At 39.8% G+C, this 17864-nt stretch overlaps 3 protein-coding genes across 7 annotated transcripts; 1 reads left to right on the top strand and 2 right to left on the bottom strand.

Moving 5' to 3' along the window:
- Nucleotides 1-611: 611 nt before the first annotated feature.
- Nucleotides 612-2680, top strand: LOC103989411 (galactan beta-1,4-galactosyltransferase GALS2). Its single transcript, XM_009408242.3, has 2 exons — nt 612-1917; nt 2012-2680. Exons 1-2 carry the CDS (start codon nt 782-784, stop codon nt 2355-2357), a joined length of 1482 nt encoding a protein of 493 aa, XP_009406517.3. The 5' UTR covers nt 612-781; the 3' UTR covers nt 2358-2680.
- A 2715-nt stretch (nt 2681-5395) lies between these two features.
- Nucleotides 5396-12103, bottom strand: LOC135581206 (glutamate--glyoxylate aminotransferase 2-like). Of its 2 annotated transcripts, XM_065114337.1 has the most exons (14): nt 11962-12103; nt 11589-11706; nt 11214-11279; nt 10842-10959; nt 10207-10288; nt 10038-10125; nt 9734-9892; nt 8729-8902; nt 8500-8631; nt 8257-8322; nt 8090-8154; nt 6757-6848; nt 6513-6669; nt 5396-5761 (listed from the first exon to the last, which is right to left on the bottom strand). In XM_065114337.1, the coding sequence occupies exons 2-14, from the start codon at nt 11703-11705 to the stop codon at nt 5632-5634; spliced, it is 1446 nt and encodes a 481-aa protein (XP_064970409.1). In that variant the 5' UTR covers nt 11706; nt 11962-12103; the 3' UTR covers nt 5396-5631. The 2 variants fall into 2 exon arrangements, with proteins under 2 accessions (XP_064970409.1, XP_064970408.1); XM_065114336.1 differs by lacking the exon at nt 11962-12103 and having other exon boundaries at nt 11589-11714.
- An 864-nt stretch (nt 12104-12967) lies between these two features.
- Nucleotides 12968-17757, bottom strand: LOC103989850 (pentatricopeptide repeat-containing protein At1g06140, mitochondrial-like). Of its 4 annotated transcripts, XM_018827189.2 has the most exons (3): nt 14829-17757; nt 14688-14721; nt 12968-14568 (listed from the first exon to the last, which is right to left on the bottom strand). In XM_018827189.2, exon 1 carries the CDS (start codon nt 17748-17750, stop codon nt 15039-15041), a length of 2712 nt encoding a protein of 903 aa, XP_018682734.2. In that variant the 5' UTR covers nt 17751-17757; the 3' UTR covers nt 12968-14568; nt 14688-14721; nt 14829-15038. The 4 variants fall into 4 exon arrangements, with proteins under 4 accessions (XP_018682734.2, XP_064970406.1, XP_009407071.2 ...); XM_065114334.1 differs by having other exon boundaries at nt 14688-17757; XM_009408796.3 differs by having other exon boundaries at nt 12968-14721.
- Between the last annotated feature and the right edge of the window lie 107 nt (nt 17758-17864).

The raw sequence follows: 17864 nt of genomic DNA, 5'->3' as shown, positions 1-17864 counted from the left end.
TCTGATATTTGGATTTCTATTGACTACTAAATTGACTATTGAAATACATTGAAAATTTAACAGCAATCTAATTTCATATGCCACTGTGTCATTTATTTATTTTTACCATTTTACATAGTCAGATGAAAATTACTCATTCCATAAATCTCTTTTAGACAAAATAATATTAATTGGACTAAAGAGAAAGAATTATTGTGACCAGAAAAAAGAAAAAAGAAAGATGGAGAATATTGAAGCCACATTTATAACTTTCCTATGCAAGATACACTGTATGAAATACATGTTCAAAGATGCCAATACAAAAGTCACATCATAGAATACAAATTGTATATATAATTTTTATTGTCCAAGTTCATTCATCTCAAATATTTTCTATAATAATTAAAATTTGTATTTAAAGGAAATGACTCCAAGCCGAAAGTAGAGACCGCCACCTGTTCTTCTTCTTTCCTCCATCGACCCTTTCAACCTCTATCTTTCCTTTGAACTTTGACTCAATAATTCTTTTAAGAAAAGTATAATAATAACAAAGAGAGAACAAAGTCTTTTGTTGCTCCCATACTTCTCTCTTCGCCTGCCTCAATTCCAACCCAAAGCACCGGTAGAATAAAGTGTCTTTTGTCTTTGTTCCTCTTAAAAGCAAAGCATCTATCACACCTTCCCTTCATCATATGCCGTCTCCTCTTCCTTCTCGGCAGCTTCACCTGCCTGCTTGCTTCTTCCTCGTCCACCTCCTCCTCCTCCCTTGATTCTGGTGCCAGCCGAGTTTGCTGGTCTCAGAATGGCCAAGGAAAAGCCCAAGGAGGAGAAGAGTTCCTTCGATGCTGTCCCATGGAGTTGTACTGACATGAAGCTTCTCCTTATCTCACTCTTTTCCCTCTGCTCTTTGGCCACCATGTTCCAGTTCTTCCCTTCGACGTCAGGCTTCTCCACCACCGCCATCACCTCCTGCTTTTCTAAGCTCGCGTCAGTCTCGTCCAACATCTCCTCTTCCCCTCCCGAAGTCCATCCACTCAGAGAAGAGCAGCTCGGCTCTGATTCTGTGGTGAGGAGAGCCTTCAACCCTGTCGGCTCCGCCGCGTACCTCTTCGTACAGATGGGAGCCTACCGCGGCGGCTCCAACAACTTCGCCATCGTCGGGCTCGCCTCGAAGCCTCTCCACGTCTTCGCCAAGCCTCAGTTCTGGTGCGAGTGGCAGCCGCACGGCGGCGCAGGTGGCGACTCCAATTCGACCTTTGCCTCCGGGTACAGGATTCTTCCCGACTGGGGCTACGGCCGCGTCTACACTGTCGTCGTAGTCAACTGCACGTTCCCGGTCGACGTCGGCCTTGACGGCTCCGGTGGACAGCTCGTGGTCCACGCGACCACGGGCGGCGGCGGCGACCGGGCGGTGCAGACGGAGGAGCGGTTCGTGGCCGTAGAGGAGGCGCCTGGGAGCGTCAACGCGTCCGCGTTCTCGGCGCCGCCCAAGTTTGACTACCTCTACTGCGGTTCTTCTCTGTACGGCGACCTCAGCCCGCAGAGGATCCGGGAATGGATGGCCTACCACGCGAGGCTCTTCGGCGAGAGGTCCCACTTCGTCTTCCACGACGCCGGCGGCGTCCACCCGGGTGTGATGGAGGTGCTGCGGCCGTGGGTGGAGAAGGGGATAGTGACGGTGCAGGACATCAGGGAGCAGGAGAGGTTCGACGGCTACTACCACAACCAGTTCCTGGTGGTGAACGACTGCTTGCACAGGTACAAGTTCATGGCCAAGTGGATCTTCTTCTTCGACGTCGACGAGTTCATCTACTTAGCCCCGAAAACCAACATCGACTCCTTGCTCGCCTCCCTCTCACCCTACACGCAGTTCACCATCGAACAGATGCCCATGTCCGGGAAGCTCTGCCGATCAATCGACCACGGCAAGACCACAAGGTACACAAACCAAACACTGCCTATAGGAATTCGTACTGCTGAAATCTGCAGCATCTGAATTGGCTGCTGATTCCATTTGTTTATGATAAGCCAGAATGTGGGGCATCGAGAAGCTGGTTTACAGGGACGTGAAGAGAGGCGTAAGGAGGGACCGCAAGTACGCGATCCAGCCGCGGAGCGCCTTCGCAACGGGAGTGCATATGTCGCAGAACGTGGCCGGGCGGAGCCTCCACAAGACGGACGGCAGGATCAAGTACTACCACTACCACGGCACCATCGCCGCTCGCCGTGACCCCTGCGAGGAGTTCGTCAACGCCACCGCGGTCACCTACGACGGGACTCCCTACGTTCTCGACGAGACCCTCCGCCGCGTCGCCGGCGCGGTGAGGAGGTTCGAGCACAAGATGATCGGCTCGAGGCTGGCGCGCACCAGACAGTAATTCCGCCCACAGTTCACGCTCAGATCACCATTTTTTTTTCCGATTCTTTTCTTCCTCCTCAATAAGCGCACACGCACCATTTTCGAGGGCAATAAACGCAGCACACAGATTTAGCAGAGTTCATGCGTTCGTATGTAGAATGACAGCATTCCTGATAGCAGAAAATTGTTAGCTAAACTGATCTAGAATTCATGTGTTCTTCCTTTTGTGTCTGCAATTGCTGCACGATACGGGAGTGTTGGTGATGGTCTCAATAGGGAACACTGATATAGAATTCCAAGTACATTCTATTGCTACAAATCTGCACATGTTGGGTGGCCCAACGTCTCTCTTGTACCCTTCTCTGTTCTTCCCTCCCGTGACGACGACGGTAATATCCATACGTACACTGCCATTCTGTGTCCGATGCATTGCGGTGCAGCTCCTGTGGCTGAACTGAGGGGCCAAACGTAGAAAGCAGCGGGTCCCGCATTGAACTCTCGTGGAACCCATGTGAACGGACCAACTGGAGTCACTTCTATTATGTTTGGTGGGTTGGAAAGCCAGCATCGTACAAGAAGATCACTGGGAAAAGAAAGCTGACACGTTGTTACCACCGTCAGATGTTGATCAGATCGACGACATCAATACCTTTCGGATCCGGGAAGTCCACCGACAGGATTGCGTGCCAAGAATGAGGGGAAGTTGGCAACCAAATCATGGCGCACCTTCCGCTCTCTTTTTGATTGGAACAGTTCAGCAACAGCTGCCGGGCCCCATCCATCGTCGTGTGATGGAAGGTAAAATAATAGGTTGAGTACAGAATTCCTCCGACTGTTACGGCTACTATTGCTGCTTTGGTGGTTATATTGCTGGTTTTTTTTTTTTAATTTTTTCGAAAAAACGTAAATATAAATTTTTTGGTAAAACATCTTAATTATTAAAATTTTCATAAAACACTTTTGACGGAATGAAAAAAATCATTTTATCCATATCTCTTCGATCACTATCGGCTTCTGTAATGCACTATTCATTCTTCTCTGTGTTATCTTCACCATCGCTCATTGTATCCTCTTTGGACCTAGGAGCATTGTGAGCATAATCATGAACTAACTCATATGCAAAGAGAGATGGTCGATATAACTAGCCTACCCACAGAGGTATAGGTCAAGGAAGGGGAGAAGGGTAGCCAGCAAGGCTAACTTGTACGAGGAGGTGTAAGCACGACCAATGAGGTCAACCCATACACAGAGGAGAGAAACTACAGGGATCAACTCACTTGCGAAGGCACGAACGATTTCTAGACCAAAAAGGGTGACAAATGGGGCGAAGTGCGATGACCGATATGGATAACATGATATTTTGAAAAAAAAATACAGTTTATAATTTTTTTAAAATTAAGAGTTTTTTCAAATTTGAGAGTTTTTTTCAAAAAATTCACCCTTAGATTTTTATGTTATAATACATAAAAGGTAAAATTATATGATACTCTCTCCAAAGCTAATAATTTTGTATTGATCTAAAATCCATTTATTTTCTTAACAAAAGTAGAAAAAAACTTGTACATCTTGAAGCAAATCTCCATCAGTTAATCGACATTCCAAAACACTGGCTAACACATTCCAAAGAAACTATTGATAACATTCAATATGAGAGGCCACTACCAACCGCAGGAACATCTCAGCTCACCATCACCCTCTAGTTGGGATTGCAGAAACATCTTAGTTCATCATTTCAGAAAGACCAATCTTGATGCTCTGCCCATATGATTCACAGGAGAAGTAGAAGGATCCAAAGGACTCCTAACTCGAAGAACTCATGATGTTTGCATCAATAGCTTTATTCTGCTGCTACAAAATCAAATCAAAGAAAGTCTTCTCTCTCTCTCCACAGCAAAAAGGAAAGATGTTGGCCATTAAAAGGACTGAGACCTAAAATGGTATGTTCACTGTTACTTGGTTCATGTTTCCACTTTTTGATGCTCGTATTCAATCAATTCAACAAAAACTGGGTTCTTGACTGGCCAATTTTTAATCCCAAGCTGACAGCATTATTCTTATTAAGCTTGTTCTTTTCACTTCCCCTGTGCATTTGCTAGCCGTGTCTTGGATGCCGAGGGTTCTTCTTCCGAATATTAACAAGAATTTTAAGAATTTTTTGTGACAGAAAGATCCTAATGCTACAGGTCTCATGAGGGTGGTCTTGTTTCCAGACCCTTAACCTCACTGCTACTGCTCTTCACTCCAAAAGAATCCTCAATTATCTGTCCAGATCAGATGGGATTTGATTTAAAGTTGTTAGTTCTTCATAGCTAACAACAAACAATGCTGATTTTATCTGCCAAATCTAGCTTTCATGGCAACTTAAATAAACAAAAGCAGAAAAGAGTTTCCAATCAGTGACACTGTTCAAAAGAAAACCTGCCTTTTTAATAGGAATGGTATCTTTTATAAATTATATATGTATAAATGTACAATTCATGTTCATGGAGCAGAGGGGAACTGTTAAAATGAAGTTAGAGACTTATCAATCACTGCTAATGCCAGCAATGACTTCAAGGTTTGGTAAAACACAAATGGTTAGGGTCTAGGACAGATGGCAGTCATAGTTCATATCAAACATCACACAAAAATTCTACCTCATAGATCACTTACAAAACCATCTGCAAAGATTTTCATCTTTGCAAAAATAAAACTCACAAGTAACTTCAAATATAGTTCGATTATACGTTGATAATCTGCAAAGGGTATTAAAGTAGTAAGTAAAACATGATGCAGATATCACACCATCCTAAGGTAATAAGATTTGATCTATAGCAATGGCAAAGCTGAGGTAGTTCTGCCTTTCCAGCTGAATCAAATGGCAAAAAGCAGTTGCTATTGGTTAGCATCAGCTTTCTTCATAGTTTCAGAACTGGTAGAATTGTCTTCTTAAATGAAACCCAACCAGACAAGGAAACTATTATCTTGAAACCATAAATGGAACCCCTACAAACCAAATTTGTGAAGCATTCGTCGAGACACCGCAGTAAGCCTCAGGGAGCAAATGATGCAAAGCAATAATAGAATAAGCCCAATTAGTGACTAATTAAAAGTATCATGCGCTTTTCTTGAGCTGATTCTTACTGAATCGATTACATAAAATGGAACTTCTTATATGATTTTTCTTTACAAACAATTAAGTAGTGGTTGATTGAAGGTTCGAAATGATTGACTAGCAGAGCAACTACCTTGACCAGAGAGAAATCTTCCTTTTGCCTGCACCTTTGATATGCTTTAGCTTCCATTTACTAGATCTACATTCTGGAGTAGCCTCTGTAATCTTCATATTGTTCCATAAACTCGTCATTGAACTTCTTGAAACTAGTCATGATTGCCGGCATGTCTTCTTCTGCTGGCAAGATGGTTGTCCTTAGATGGAAAACCCTGTCAAGAAGGAAAGATTTGTTGACTAATTCTTGTGTGACCTTTATTCTGTGCTCTCAAATGAAGTAAATTTGGAGGTGTACTTAGTACTTACAAATAATAAAAAAAAAGACCTATCATATCACAAAGGTTGGTAAAAGTTCATAAATTCATCGAGGAGAATTTGTCTAGATTGATAGAAATGCAAAAATGTTTAACTAAGCTTGATTGAAGAAATTGTAGGGATGTAGTAGCAGAAGAAACTTCTGAACAAGAACCCAAAGCTTTGTCAACCAGCATCAATTGATGACTTGCCTCCCTCTTCTCTAGAGTTGTCATGTAAGCCAGAGAAAAAGATTAAAAAGGGTTCGATATTTTTCCATAAACAATAATTGAACTCTATAGCCTCAGGTTTTTAATCCCTTCTTTTTATTGGACAGATATCAGTCCTTGGCAATCATGCCTCCATATGAACTTTCTAGTTCAGAATTACATGACTCAGTATTGCTTGAATGATTAAATTACCATTACATAATCAGGACAACAGAACTTTATAGGTGTAGCCTCAAGCACCGCACAGGTAGCTTATAATCTAATCACCTTGCCTTTCTGCGCTAAAACACCAGATTTTCATGGATCTACTTAGATTGTTGTATATTCATTTATGGGAACTATAATTCATTGGATATCAAATTAGAGAACTAGAATTATTTTGCAAGAATAATTATGATGATTAATATGTTCAAAATAACTCATGCAACTGAGTAAGTACCCTTCTTTTTGGCCAAATCCTGAGCCTGGAACTGTGGAAATTCCTGTAGCTTCCAAAAGCTTGAGGCAATAGAAAACATCAGGAGCCTTGCCAGCATTTTTTGCAGCTTCAATTGCTCTTGGCGGTAAGCGTATTTGTGGAAATGAATACATGGCTCCTACAGTTAGCTTCAAAATTAGTGGCAATGTTCCATGTTGACATAAATTTAATAGAACTCAGACGATACAGTGTACATCATTATTACCTTCTGTAAAGTTGCACACAACATTTCTGCAACTATTAAACCCATCAGTCATTATATGAGCTCTTCTTTTCAGAGACTCGAGGATTGCCGTACTGTACCATAATAAACAGCACGTTGTATTAAGTATATTAACTGTGCTCAGTCATATAACAAAGAGCTACATTCAGTATTGGCAGTACAAAAACATACAAACATTTAAGCATATCAATAACTTCTATTTTCTTAGCAAAAACTAAGTAAAGTTGGTCTTTCCATTTTCTGTTTATCTAAATTTTCTGCAATAAGATGCAACACAAAAAAAATTCTCTCCAAATCAAGGGGTAAATTATTGCCAACCAATTAGATGGTTAACGGTAGTTCTATTAAATGAGTTGAGCATTAAATTTTTATCAAAGCAAATGATACCTATGAGAGCTTCATGTAAGTTAAATACCCATCACAAAACCTTATTTGACATGAGAATATAAAGCTACCTGACACATTTAAACCCAGAATCATTCCAGTCATGCCCATTGATTACCCTAAAATGTCATTATCTCAATCAATGTTTAGGCAATTAATCTAGAATCATAATTTTTATGTTTAAAAACTACTTTCCTTCTGGGAAATCATAGATAGCTAGGTTTAGGAGTAGACATAGCATAGTAAATCTGAGGACCTTCGGTAGATAGTGCAATTGTCCATGTTGCCATGTTGAAGGTGCTACTAGTATGCAGTATAGCATAGTCATAGGGCAATTGCACCAAATAATTTGCATAAGCAAGATTCAAAATAATGATAGTGTAGATAAATTGATAGATAGGAAAAAGTTGCTAAAAATTTTATTCTACAATGTGCAGCTGATTTTTCTTGAATGGCTCTCAACAACCTTGAACATGACGCAGAGTAGCAAAGTTTCTATCAACATTTTTCCAGAATTTATATAAATGATCAGCTGTTTCTATAGGAGTGTTTGTAGTTTGTACCATTTTACCAAGATAAATTACACAAAATTATTTAACAAAAGCTGAATATTATTGGTTTAGGGTTACACTTCAAAGACTTCAATCACACAAGCAATTTAGTCAACTAAAGCCATTGGGTTTATTGTTGTCTATACTCTATAGGCTACACTTTGAAGCATCAAGCTCAAATGACTAAAACCAAATACACAATGATGCTGCATACATTTTAAGCAGACAAATTATATATATAAAGCAGTGTAGCCAACGTTTGTTTGTAATGGACTGAAACATCATCGATTTTTAATTTTTGTAATGTTGATGCATTTAGAAACAAAAAATTTTTGAATGCTAGAAGCAAAAACTTTCATCCTAGAAGTTGCTTATCATACCTCTCTGCAACAAACCTCAAGTAAGAAATATCTCCTGGTTTGAGGGGGTTAACCATCAGCCCCATCTGAAAAGTAAACAAACTTCTTATCTCATAATATAACAAGTGTTGTACAAGGAAAAATCAAGCTTTAAACTAAACCAAGTTGACAAGAAAAATTAAACTTACGAAGATCTGTCCAGGAACATTTGGACTGAGCGAAACTGATGCAACCTTGTAGATCTCATCTACAGTCTGTAACAAATTTGAATCATACAGAATATTTGAATTATAGAATTGAGAGCAATCGACTATCCTTAGCATAAGTCATCTGGTTATGGTAGCAAAAGTGTAGACGGTGATTCACGCAATGTATCCTTTATCATATGTAATTCACAGAAAAAAGCATGCATCAGCAAAGAACAAAATTACCTTAGCAGGAATGTTAGTCATTTCAAAGTATCCTCCACGCTGACCACACTCTCCCCAGTATCCCTTCGATACAGTGTGAAAGGACACAAGTTGGACCGCTTTACTCATAGGTGGGCCCATGTCCAACAATATCTGCAGTATTGAATAGTTTTTAGGTCAAAGTAGAACCCATTATATATAGTGCTTACAAGAATTTATAAGATATGAACATGCAATTTGGCATCCATACTTTTCTTGCACTTATGAAAGGTCTCTCGTCTTGATATATGTTCTGTTGATAAACTTCATCAGCAAGCAGGACTAGGTTCTCTTGGAAGCAAAATTTTAACAATCCGTTTAAATTGGCTTCACTTAGACATTGGCCAGTGGGGTTTCCTGGGTTGATAATAACCATAGCTCGGACCTGTACCCACAGCAGCATCATTTACAATTCTGAATAAAGTTCAAAAAGCATTCATTACATATGAAAAATATGGAATTCTATAAGCACATTTCTATACCATGAAAATAAATGAGAACTACTATATGATTAAGCCACTGAGAACAGTATTGGTAACAGGTCTAAATTATATGTTAATAGAACTGAATATTTGCTGCTTTCTGGTTCTTTACTTAAACATTCAGGTGGAAGCGACTTATTATGTATAATTGAGAAAATAATCTATCATGATGAGATGAACTCAAACCCATTCAATCGAAAGGAAACATAGAGGTTGGTCTTAATACCTAGTGTGCTAGAAAAATGTTCTCATGGCATGCATGCAATTCTGGTACTAAATTATTTCAGCCAAATATAGCTTGATAAGTTGTCATGTCTTTATCTTCTTTATGAAGTCATACTTTTAAGATAGAATGGAGCTAAAAAGTTTACGTGTTATATTTCATTATGACGATCCATAAGTTCCCTCATTTGAAACAGTATCTAAGAATGAGTTAACTAAATATAGGCATCGTATTTGCAGATGATGCTTAGCAACCAATCAAGATTCATGTGAAACAAATAATTTCAACCAAAACTAAATTACTGACAAGTTGAACTGAGATGGAGGGTTGGATTATTAAAAAATACTATAATAAATATAATTCTTCATGTTAATAGTTACAGATGTATAATGAGAAGTTCTATGAATTTGATTAGACAGTCACCAACATCAACAATAATATTTTTTTAATCACTTTAAGAAGAACATAAAGCTATGCAAATTTATGTAAATTGGAAGTATTACTAGCTTACAGTAATTCCTTTCATCCGTGCAGCTGCTACAGATTGGCGAAGATGGTTAATGTCAAGACCCCAATTGGCCTCCTCTTCTAAATAATACGGAACAAGAGACCCACCAAACAAGGATATTGCAGCTGAATAAAGAGGGTATTGTGGAACTGGAACCAAAATCTGCCAATATATAGTTGTTTAATCTCTACATCTTATTAGCAAAAAACTACTGATGCAATTGAATAGCAGCCAAGAGACAAGTATCAAGTTTTCTCTTCTTGAGCTTTCTATAAGAACATGGTAATAGACTCTTGAGGAATCTTACACCATCTTTCTCATTTCTGATTACAGTATTTAAGATCTGCATGACACCTTTGCTAGCTCCATCGGTGAGATATATTAGCTCAGGATCACTGCAATTAGTGAATTGCATAATAAGTTAGCAGCCTGGTTACTTTGTGAGAATGTACTCAGCTTGGTCGTCATCTTGTTACCTAGGATACCCATCACGCCTTTCAATAAACTCAGCAACTTCTTTCCTGATTCCGGGAAGACCTCGAGAATCACTATATGCACCTGATTGCTCGAAGAAAATTGTAAATCTTATCAAAATTCTCAGAGCTAAAATTCTCTGAACAATATGTCTTTCATGTTTTGCATGACAATTGCCGATAAAAAACAATAGGAAGCTAAAATATGAGACTGAAAATTAAGAACACCAATAAACATTTCGCATGAAAATTAAACACCCTAAATTGTAGCTAATGTGGTAGAAAAAAGCTAAGCTATGTATTGCAGTATGGCAAAATACAAAGAAAAAAGAAAAATCTAGGATACCAACATGCAAGTTTCGGACCTCAATGATACCGATTAGTGCATATTGGTATTTACCAGTTCGAGCAAATATTTATATCGAAGCATTACTCAATTGGTACAATAATATTGATTTTTATTTATTATTTTATCTAATGATATGGAGTGACACAAGTCAGTGTACTGCCCAGTATACTGACATCACATAAGTCTGGTAGATTATCAAACCGGTGTCGGACCGACATTAGCTGGGAAGAGAACTCCTTATGTATATATTGGTATTTCCTTAAGCATAGAAAAGGTTGCAATAGAGTACCTAAACCACCCGAAGTCAGTGACAGATAATGCTTAGCTCTTGCGATGGCATCTGCTGGGAAGAGAATTCCAACATGAGGATCATCCAACAGAAATGGAGCTTGGCAAAGGGCTACGACCTGCAAAAGAGTTTAATTTACAAAAAAAGAAGAGAAATCTAAGCCAAAGATCTTCATGAAAACAAAGCAGGTAAAATTGCTTCATTTAGAGAAAAGAAATGTCACCTAATGGACTCTTTTAAGTTTACGATTGCCGATAAGTTTCTCAAGCAAACACAGAAGTATGATAAAGACATTCATACTTGTAAAGAAGGAAAAATAAATGTATTTGAACAGTTATGCATCAACTAGTTTATTAAAAGGATAAAAAGGACCTGGCGGGGGAATGTTAGTGGCTTCTGTCCCAGGGCATGAGGATTCCCCACATTTGTGAAGATAATCTGCAAATGACAGAAAAATTCAAATCGATAAAAAGATGTAACAATGATTCTCATGCAAATCATTTTTCCATGTCATGTCAACTTAAAACACTTCTCATGAAAATTGAAGTCCAAATTGCAACCTGAACTTGTATCTCAAAGAGAACAAATTTTAAACAAGCGAAAAGAAATAGAAAATTAACTCAAAACTCGATCATTCCAACAAAGATCATTGTTTTCTCTCTCAAACTTTACTAATTAGCAACGTTCGTGAGCCTGAATCCTGACACGACGAACCCAAAGAGAGCAAGTGAGAGAGCGTAACAAAACCTTCTTCCCTTCCTTCTGCAGTTCAGAAGCCCGAAGGTAAAGCTCGCCTCTGACAGCATATGCCACCTTCTTCACATTCTCGTTCAGCGACTCGTAGTCCAGCGGCTTCGGCGACATTCTTGACATACGAAACCAAGAAATCCATCAGTCTAAACTTCTAAACCCCATCAAAATGATAACTTTTTCACCCAAAAACAGATATTTTGATTCAATTAGCCATCCAAATACGATTAAAACCAAAGGTTCCGTCTTTTCCATGCCACAACAACACTCGTCATAAACGAACTTTTCCATCCAAAAGATGAAACTTTGACGCAATTAATCATCCAATTGCAATCAAAAGGTTCGATTGCACGCGATCGGATGAGATTACCTCTATGAAATCTCGAGGACCGATGGATGAGAGAGAGAGGGCAGACTATTTGACTAGGCCGGGGTTGCAAGAGTTCAAAGCCGCCACTGCTCCAACAAGAATATAAACCAAAAGGGGGCCTGAAATAAATATCTGTTGGGTGTCCTTCACAGGGATGTGTTTTATGTGGATCATTCACCAGAGGATAATGTGGAACACAGTGGCCTCACCTTTCTTTTTAGTTATACTTGTTGATTCCGTCTGTGGAGCGGAACATGTCTTCATCTATCATTTTATAATGTGTGTGGATTATGAGTCACAAGGTGAGAGAAAAAAGAGGATAACGCAACTGAACTGGAATTGAATCAAAGCCACAGGAGACAAAGAGGGATAGGCTATGAACTCAAGAGTGTGGTAGAGGATGCAAACAGGGAATTCCTGGTAGAGAAAGAGGGAGAAAGAAGAGGGCTTCTTTGAAATTGCAAGAGAGGAATTTAATTATATATCTTTAAAAATAATTTTTGTATTATGTTAAACTACTTATAAGATATTTTTACACAGATTTGAATGGCCTATTATTTGCGCTAATCACCATAATGTCTAAACATTTTATTGATAAGCCTTTTGAAGATGCACAAAGTTTGTGTGTGTGAGAGAGAGAGAGAGATATCAACATAAAGAGTTTGGTGGAGGCTGTAAAGAGGGATTTGCTGGTGGAGAAACTTAGAAGATTTGAGAGGGAGAAAGAAGGGATTTAAAGTCCATTAAATTGAATTGATCAAACTCTTGTGGAGAGAAGTAAACGACAAAGCTTAGATGTCATTTGGTTTGAGGAAACAATTCACCAAGCGTGTAGAACTCCTGCATAATTATTGATAAATATGGTCTGCTATTGTTCATATTTCCAAGCATTGATTAGTATGATTTTATGTGCATGAAATTGCATTCACAATTAAGCTGAAGTTTGAGAAACAACTAACTGTAATAAGCTATGGGTGGCATCATGCTGACAGAGACCAGCAAAGTCAACGCAAGAAGGTGCACTTCATCAAGAGTCGGATAACATATCGTTGGAAAATAGTAATATGCTTAAAGGGTAAGCATTTCCAGATCAACAAGCAAAACATTCTTTTATGGAACAATTTTAAAAGCCTTCGGACTTAAATCAGTATGACAAGGGAGTATGGTAAAAGCCTTCTGATGCAACCTTTCTGTTGACTCTGGATTCTTTGGAGTTTATTGGGACAGCCATGTCATTGAAGTGTTGTAATATACATCCTCCAGAAATGGAACACTAGCCTGGAAAATATTGCACATCATGAGACAAAGGAAAAATCTAATGCCGAATGTCTTTCTCTTGCATTTTCGGACAGTAGGCCAAAGCCTGAAAGCCACACAAGATGGAGGAGAAGCAGAACCATAGCATTGAGTCATCAACTATACTTATTTGGATAGCTCACCAGCTCCTGTCGATCACTAGCAAGAGAAGAATTTGGAGTCCCAAGAGATTCTTGTTATTTCAATGTCAGTATGTCCATAAAAGAATCGGTGTTAGTAATATAAGTTAAGCTCAAAGTCCTGATGAGGTTCCACTTTGATGCATCCTTGCAGATCTGAACTTAAGTTGATGAATATGTCTGAAGAGCAATATGCCAGAGACAAGGATCCACAATATCCATTTCAGAGAAATAACCATAGTGGGGACTAATCCAGATTGCTGCATCTGAGAGAAGAGTTCATGAATCTTTTCTGCTTTCCATGCAAACGTACTGATAGATAGAGTTCCAGGAGACCAAACATTTAGAATTCAGCCCATCAAAATTCAGCACAGGCATGCTTAAAACAAACCATATATTGCAACCCATGTATCATGGAAGTCACAAGAACATGTCAGCTTCATATCAGATCTGCACATAATCGTGTTAGTATGCATTAAGCACATGATGAACCTAAAGCTGTATAGAGTCAACAAAGACAATAGTGTAACCGAGACAGGTGCCAAACATTATGAGATAACAAACTGAGATAGCCTTGTTTACTGGGCCATAATTGGAATACTCTGATGTCATAGTATACCATGCAGCCATGCTGAGTTTGCCGGTTCTTTCATATAGATCAATTGCCTCAACAAAATTGGAATCTTGATTACACTGCTATCAGAAAGTTAGCAGCAAACTCATCGTAAGTGAAATCTCTTTCAATTACAATTTTGTGAATGTAGTTTCTTTCACCCTCATAGCCTCACTAAGCAATCCCAGTGGATGTGGCATCTTCTGCTCTTGCATAAATAACTTTCAAATGGATTCACCATACTTCATCATAAAACATTTGCAATACAAGCGAAGCAGAGAAATTTCCAACATAAAAATCCATTTGAAATCCCAAATTAACCGAATGCACATGGATAGCCTGTCCATCATCAATGACTCTTCCCCAGATTTCATATATGTTGATGGTGTTTCCTTGAGGGTGACAAGGCCCAGAAGGTGGTCCTCCGTCAACAAATTACATCGATTACAAATCTCTCCAACCAAAACTGCATTGAACAGACCCAGAATCATAGCATTCCATGACACTATAACCCCTAGTTGGAAACATATTAATAATAGGTCACAAATGTGATAGCCCCTATGATAAAAATAAATACACCTTAATTGCAGTTGCAAAACAATTATCAATATAAATGTAAACTTTTTAAACATTAATATCGGCTGTATCTTTTCATCGAATGGAAAAGGTTTTGATACCTGTACTTCTTGCATTCTTGATCCATGATCATCACTGATAGGAATATAGAAGTTACAAGCAGAAGTTCATAGGAAAAACAAGAAGGGATTGAACTGGAAAATGGACCAACTGAGCAATTAGTGTACTAGAGAATCACATACCTCTTCAATTTGAGGAAATGCTTGCTGTATGCAGTAGGAAATTCTTCAATTTTCATAAGCCACGATGCCACATGAACATCACATATATTTCATTCCATTTCCTTTTAATTTTAATATAGAATCATTCACTCTGAAATGCAACTTGTTGCTTCTAGAATAGAGAATCTCTATCCAGTTTAAAATGCAATCTCACAAGGCTGGTATCCATAATCACAAAAAACCCTCAACCATGCTCCAGCCAGAAGCTTTGTTGAGCCCCGTTTTGTCAACTCTTTTTCTGATCTTAGATGCAACAATCCATCTTCCAGCCTCCGCATGCATGTTTGACAAAAGCAAATTGTATCCATGGTGGATGGGATCCAATTCAAGTACATTGTTAGCTGCTATCATTCCTATTTCTAAGTTACCTTGAATCCGACAAGCTCCTAATAGTGCACCCCAAGCATCCAATCCTGGATCCAAGGGGCCTTTCTCCAACACTTCATGTGCCTCCTTAAGCCTTCCACTACGGCCAAGGAGGTCAGCAAGGGAGGAAAGGAGCTCCCTGTTTGGTATGACTGAGTGGACACGTGTCATAAGATCGTAATAGTGCTTCCCCTTCTCTACATCTCCCACATGGCTACAAGCTGATATAATATTGAGAAAAGTAACTACAGTAGGAACTTTGCCAGATTGCTGCATCTCAGAGAAGAGTTCATGAACTGCCTCTGCATTTCCGTGCACACCATAACCCTGAATCATAGAATTCCATGATACTGTTGATTTAGATTCCAATCCATCAAAGATCAACCGGGCCATGCTTAAATCACCACATTTTGCATATCCATATACTAGGGAAGTCCCAACGAACATGTCAGATTCATAACCAGCTTTGCATATAACTGTGTGGATCTGCATTAAGCAATTCAAAGAACATAAAGTTGTACAGGCACGAAGAAGACATAAAAATGTAACCAAGTCTGGTGCAACATTCTGTAACTTCATGAGATGGTAAACTGGCATAGCCTTGTTTGCTAGACCATAGTTGGAATACCCTGATATCATAGTATTCCATGTAACTGTGCTGATTTTGCTAGTTCTTTCAAAGATACTGATTGCCTTGTCAAAATCATGGAATCTTGCATGCATTGCAATAAGTGAATTAGCAACAAACTCATCATCAGTAAAACCTCTTTCAGTTACATATTTGTGAATGTAGTTTTTTTCTTCTTCATATCCTCTCTGAGCAATTGCCTTTATAACTCCCACAACGGATGTTGCATCTGGCATAAAACCATCCTGCTGTTGCATAAGATAGAAAAGCTTCACTGATGTCCTAGGAAAGCCATTATGGACACAGCAGTGAACCATCGTGTTCCATGTTACTCTATTACGAACTGGAATCTTCAGGAACAAGTAACAAGCTTCAGTTACAGCACCACATTTAGCATAGTGTTCTAGCAATGCTGTGATAGCAAAAACATTGTAATCATGTTTATTTCTGAGCATAAATCCATGAATAACCTTGCCCGATCTCAAATTTAGTGTCCCAGTACAAAGAGAAAGCATGTTTACGATAGTGACAGCATCTAAACTACATGCGTTGACATGCATACTTCTGAGATGTTCAAGTGCTTCTGAGAAACACATATTACGAATGTATACAGAAAGCAATGCATTCCAGCAGACAGTGTCATTTCTTGTTTTAGATACTAGATGCTCGAAGCTTTTGTGAGCTAAATCAATTTCTCCATTGTCACCATATGCAGAAATAAGCGAACTACTGACGTACGTATCGGAATGAAATCCCATCACCATAACAATGCAATGTATGCACATGATATGCTTTCTGCCTCCTCCTAATAGACTAACAGCTTGCAGACTGCTCACCAAGAGATCAGAACTAACTCCTAGCTCACTAAAGCTCATGCACCTAACCAAATTAAGAACTTTATCAAGGCACCTCATCTGAACATAACCATTAATTAGAATATTCCAAGAGACAATATTTCTTGCTTCCATCTTATCAAAAATGGATTGGGCAGATTCCATCTTTCCACATTTGCAATAAAATAGAAGCAGAGAATTTTGCTCATAAACCTCCATTTGAAATCCCAACTTAACCAAAAGCCCATGAGTAGCCTGCCCATCATCAATGGCGTCTTCCCCGATTCGTGCACATACTTGTAGGACTGTCTCTAAGCTGAAAAGATCCGGATGGTGCTCCTCCCTCATCAAATTAAACAATTCCAAAGCTCTCCAACGAAAACCGCATTGAGCTCGTCCTGTTATCATGGCATTCCATGACACGATATCTCTTCGCAACATCCTCTCAAATATTCTCTCCGAGATATGAGAATCGCCAGCCCTGTTATAGTATACAACAAGAGAATTACCCAAGAAGGTGTCCACAAGTTGAAGATGCCGAACAGCATAAGCATGTACAGATTGCCCGAGCCTCTTGTCTTCAACACCACCACAAACCTGAAGCAAAACAGAGAGCGTGACCGTATTGGGCCTCACACCGCAGGACGCCATCTCACAGGCCATAGGCAGCGCTTGCTGTGCATCCCCGTTACGAGCGCAGCCAGAGAGCATCGCGTTCCATGCTGCTGCGTCTCTCTCCAGCATTTCGTCGAACAACCTACGAGCAGTTGCGGAATCGGAGCACCTGGAGAACGCATGGACCAATGCGGTGGCGACGACGACATCGCGTTGGTAGCCCGACTTGGCGATGTGGGCGTGGAGGGAAAGGGCCGTGTAACGGGAGGAGACAGCGGCCGCAGCCTTGAGGAGGGCGAGGTAGATTGGCCGGTCCGGCCTCACGGGCTGCGCTCTGGAGGAGTGAAAGAAGAGGGAGAGAAGGCCGCAGTGATCTCCTGCATGAGCGAGGGCTCCGAGTCCCGAGGCGAGCGTGTACTGAGCACGAGAGCATCCGCTCATGGCTTCAGCGTTTCTCTATAGACACCAAATATATCTCTAAACGTCTGCTTTACCCAAATCGGCCTTAGTGTTGACCGCTGATCACAGCCGTCCATTGTGAATCTGACCCCACAT

Source organism: Musa acuminata, chromosome BXJ2-6 (genome assembly GCF_036884655.1).
Source record: "Musa acuminata AAA Group cultivar baxijiao chromosome BXJ2-6, Cavendish_Baxijiao_AAA, whole genome shotgun sequence".
In the NCBI taxonomy this organism is placed as follows: domain Eukaryota; kingdom Viridiplantae; phylum Streptophyta; class Magnoliopsida; order Zingiberales; family Musaceae; genus Musa; species Musa acuminata.
The sequence above is the reverse complement of the archived record's forward strand: the minus strand, read 5'-3'. Positions and strand labels throughout refer to the sequence as shown.

What these genes read in the sequence shown, in the direction of transcription:
- LOC103989411 (XM_009408242.3), top strand. Translation starts at nt 782, where the DNA reads ATGGCCAAGGAAAAGCCCAAGGAGGAGAAGAGTTCCTTCGATGCTGTC. An exon ending in GACCACGGCAAGACCACAAG is followed by an intron (nt 1,918 to 2,011) that starts GTACACAAACCA and finishes ATGATAAGCCAG; the next exon opens with AATGTGGGGCATCGAGAAGC.
- LOC135581206 (XM_065114336.1), bottom strand. Translation starts at nt 11,714, where the DNA reads ATGTCAAGAATGTCGCCGAAGCCGCTGGACTACGAGTCGCTGAACGAG. An exon ending in AGGCGTGATGGGTATCCTAG is followed by an intron (nt 10,126 to 10,206) that starts GTAACAAGATGA and finishes CACTAATTGCAG; the next exon opens with TGATCCTGAGCTAATATATC. An exon ending in TGTGTGCAACTTTACAGAAG is followed by an intron (nt 6,670 to 6,756) that starts GTAATAATGATG and finishes AGCTAACTGTAG; the next exon opens with GAGCCATGTATTCATTTCCA.
- LOC103989850 (XM_065114334.1), bottom strand. Translation starts at nt 17,750, where the DNA reads ATGAGCGGATGCTCTCGTGCTCAGTACACGCTCGCCTCGGGACTCGGA.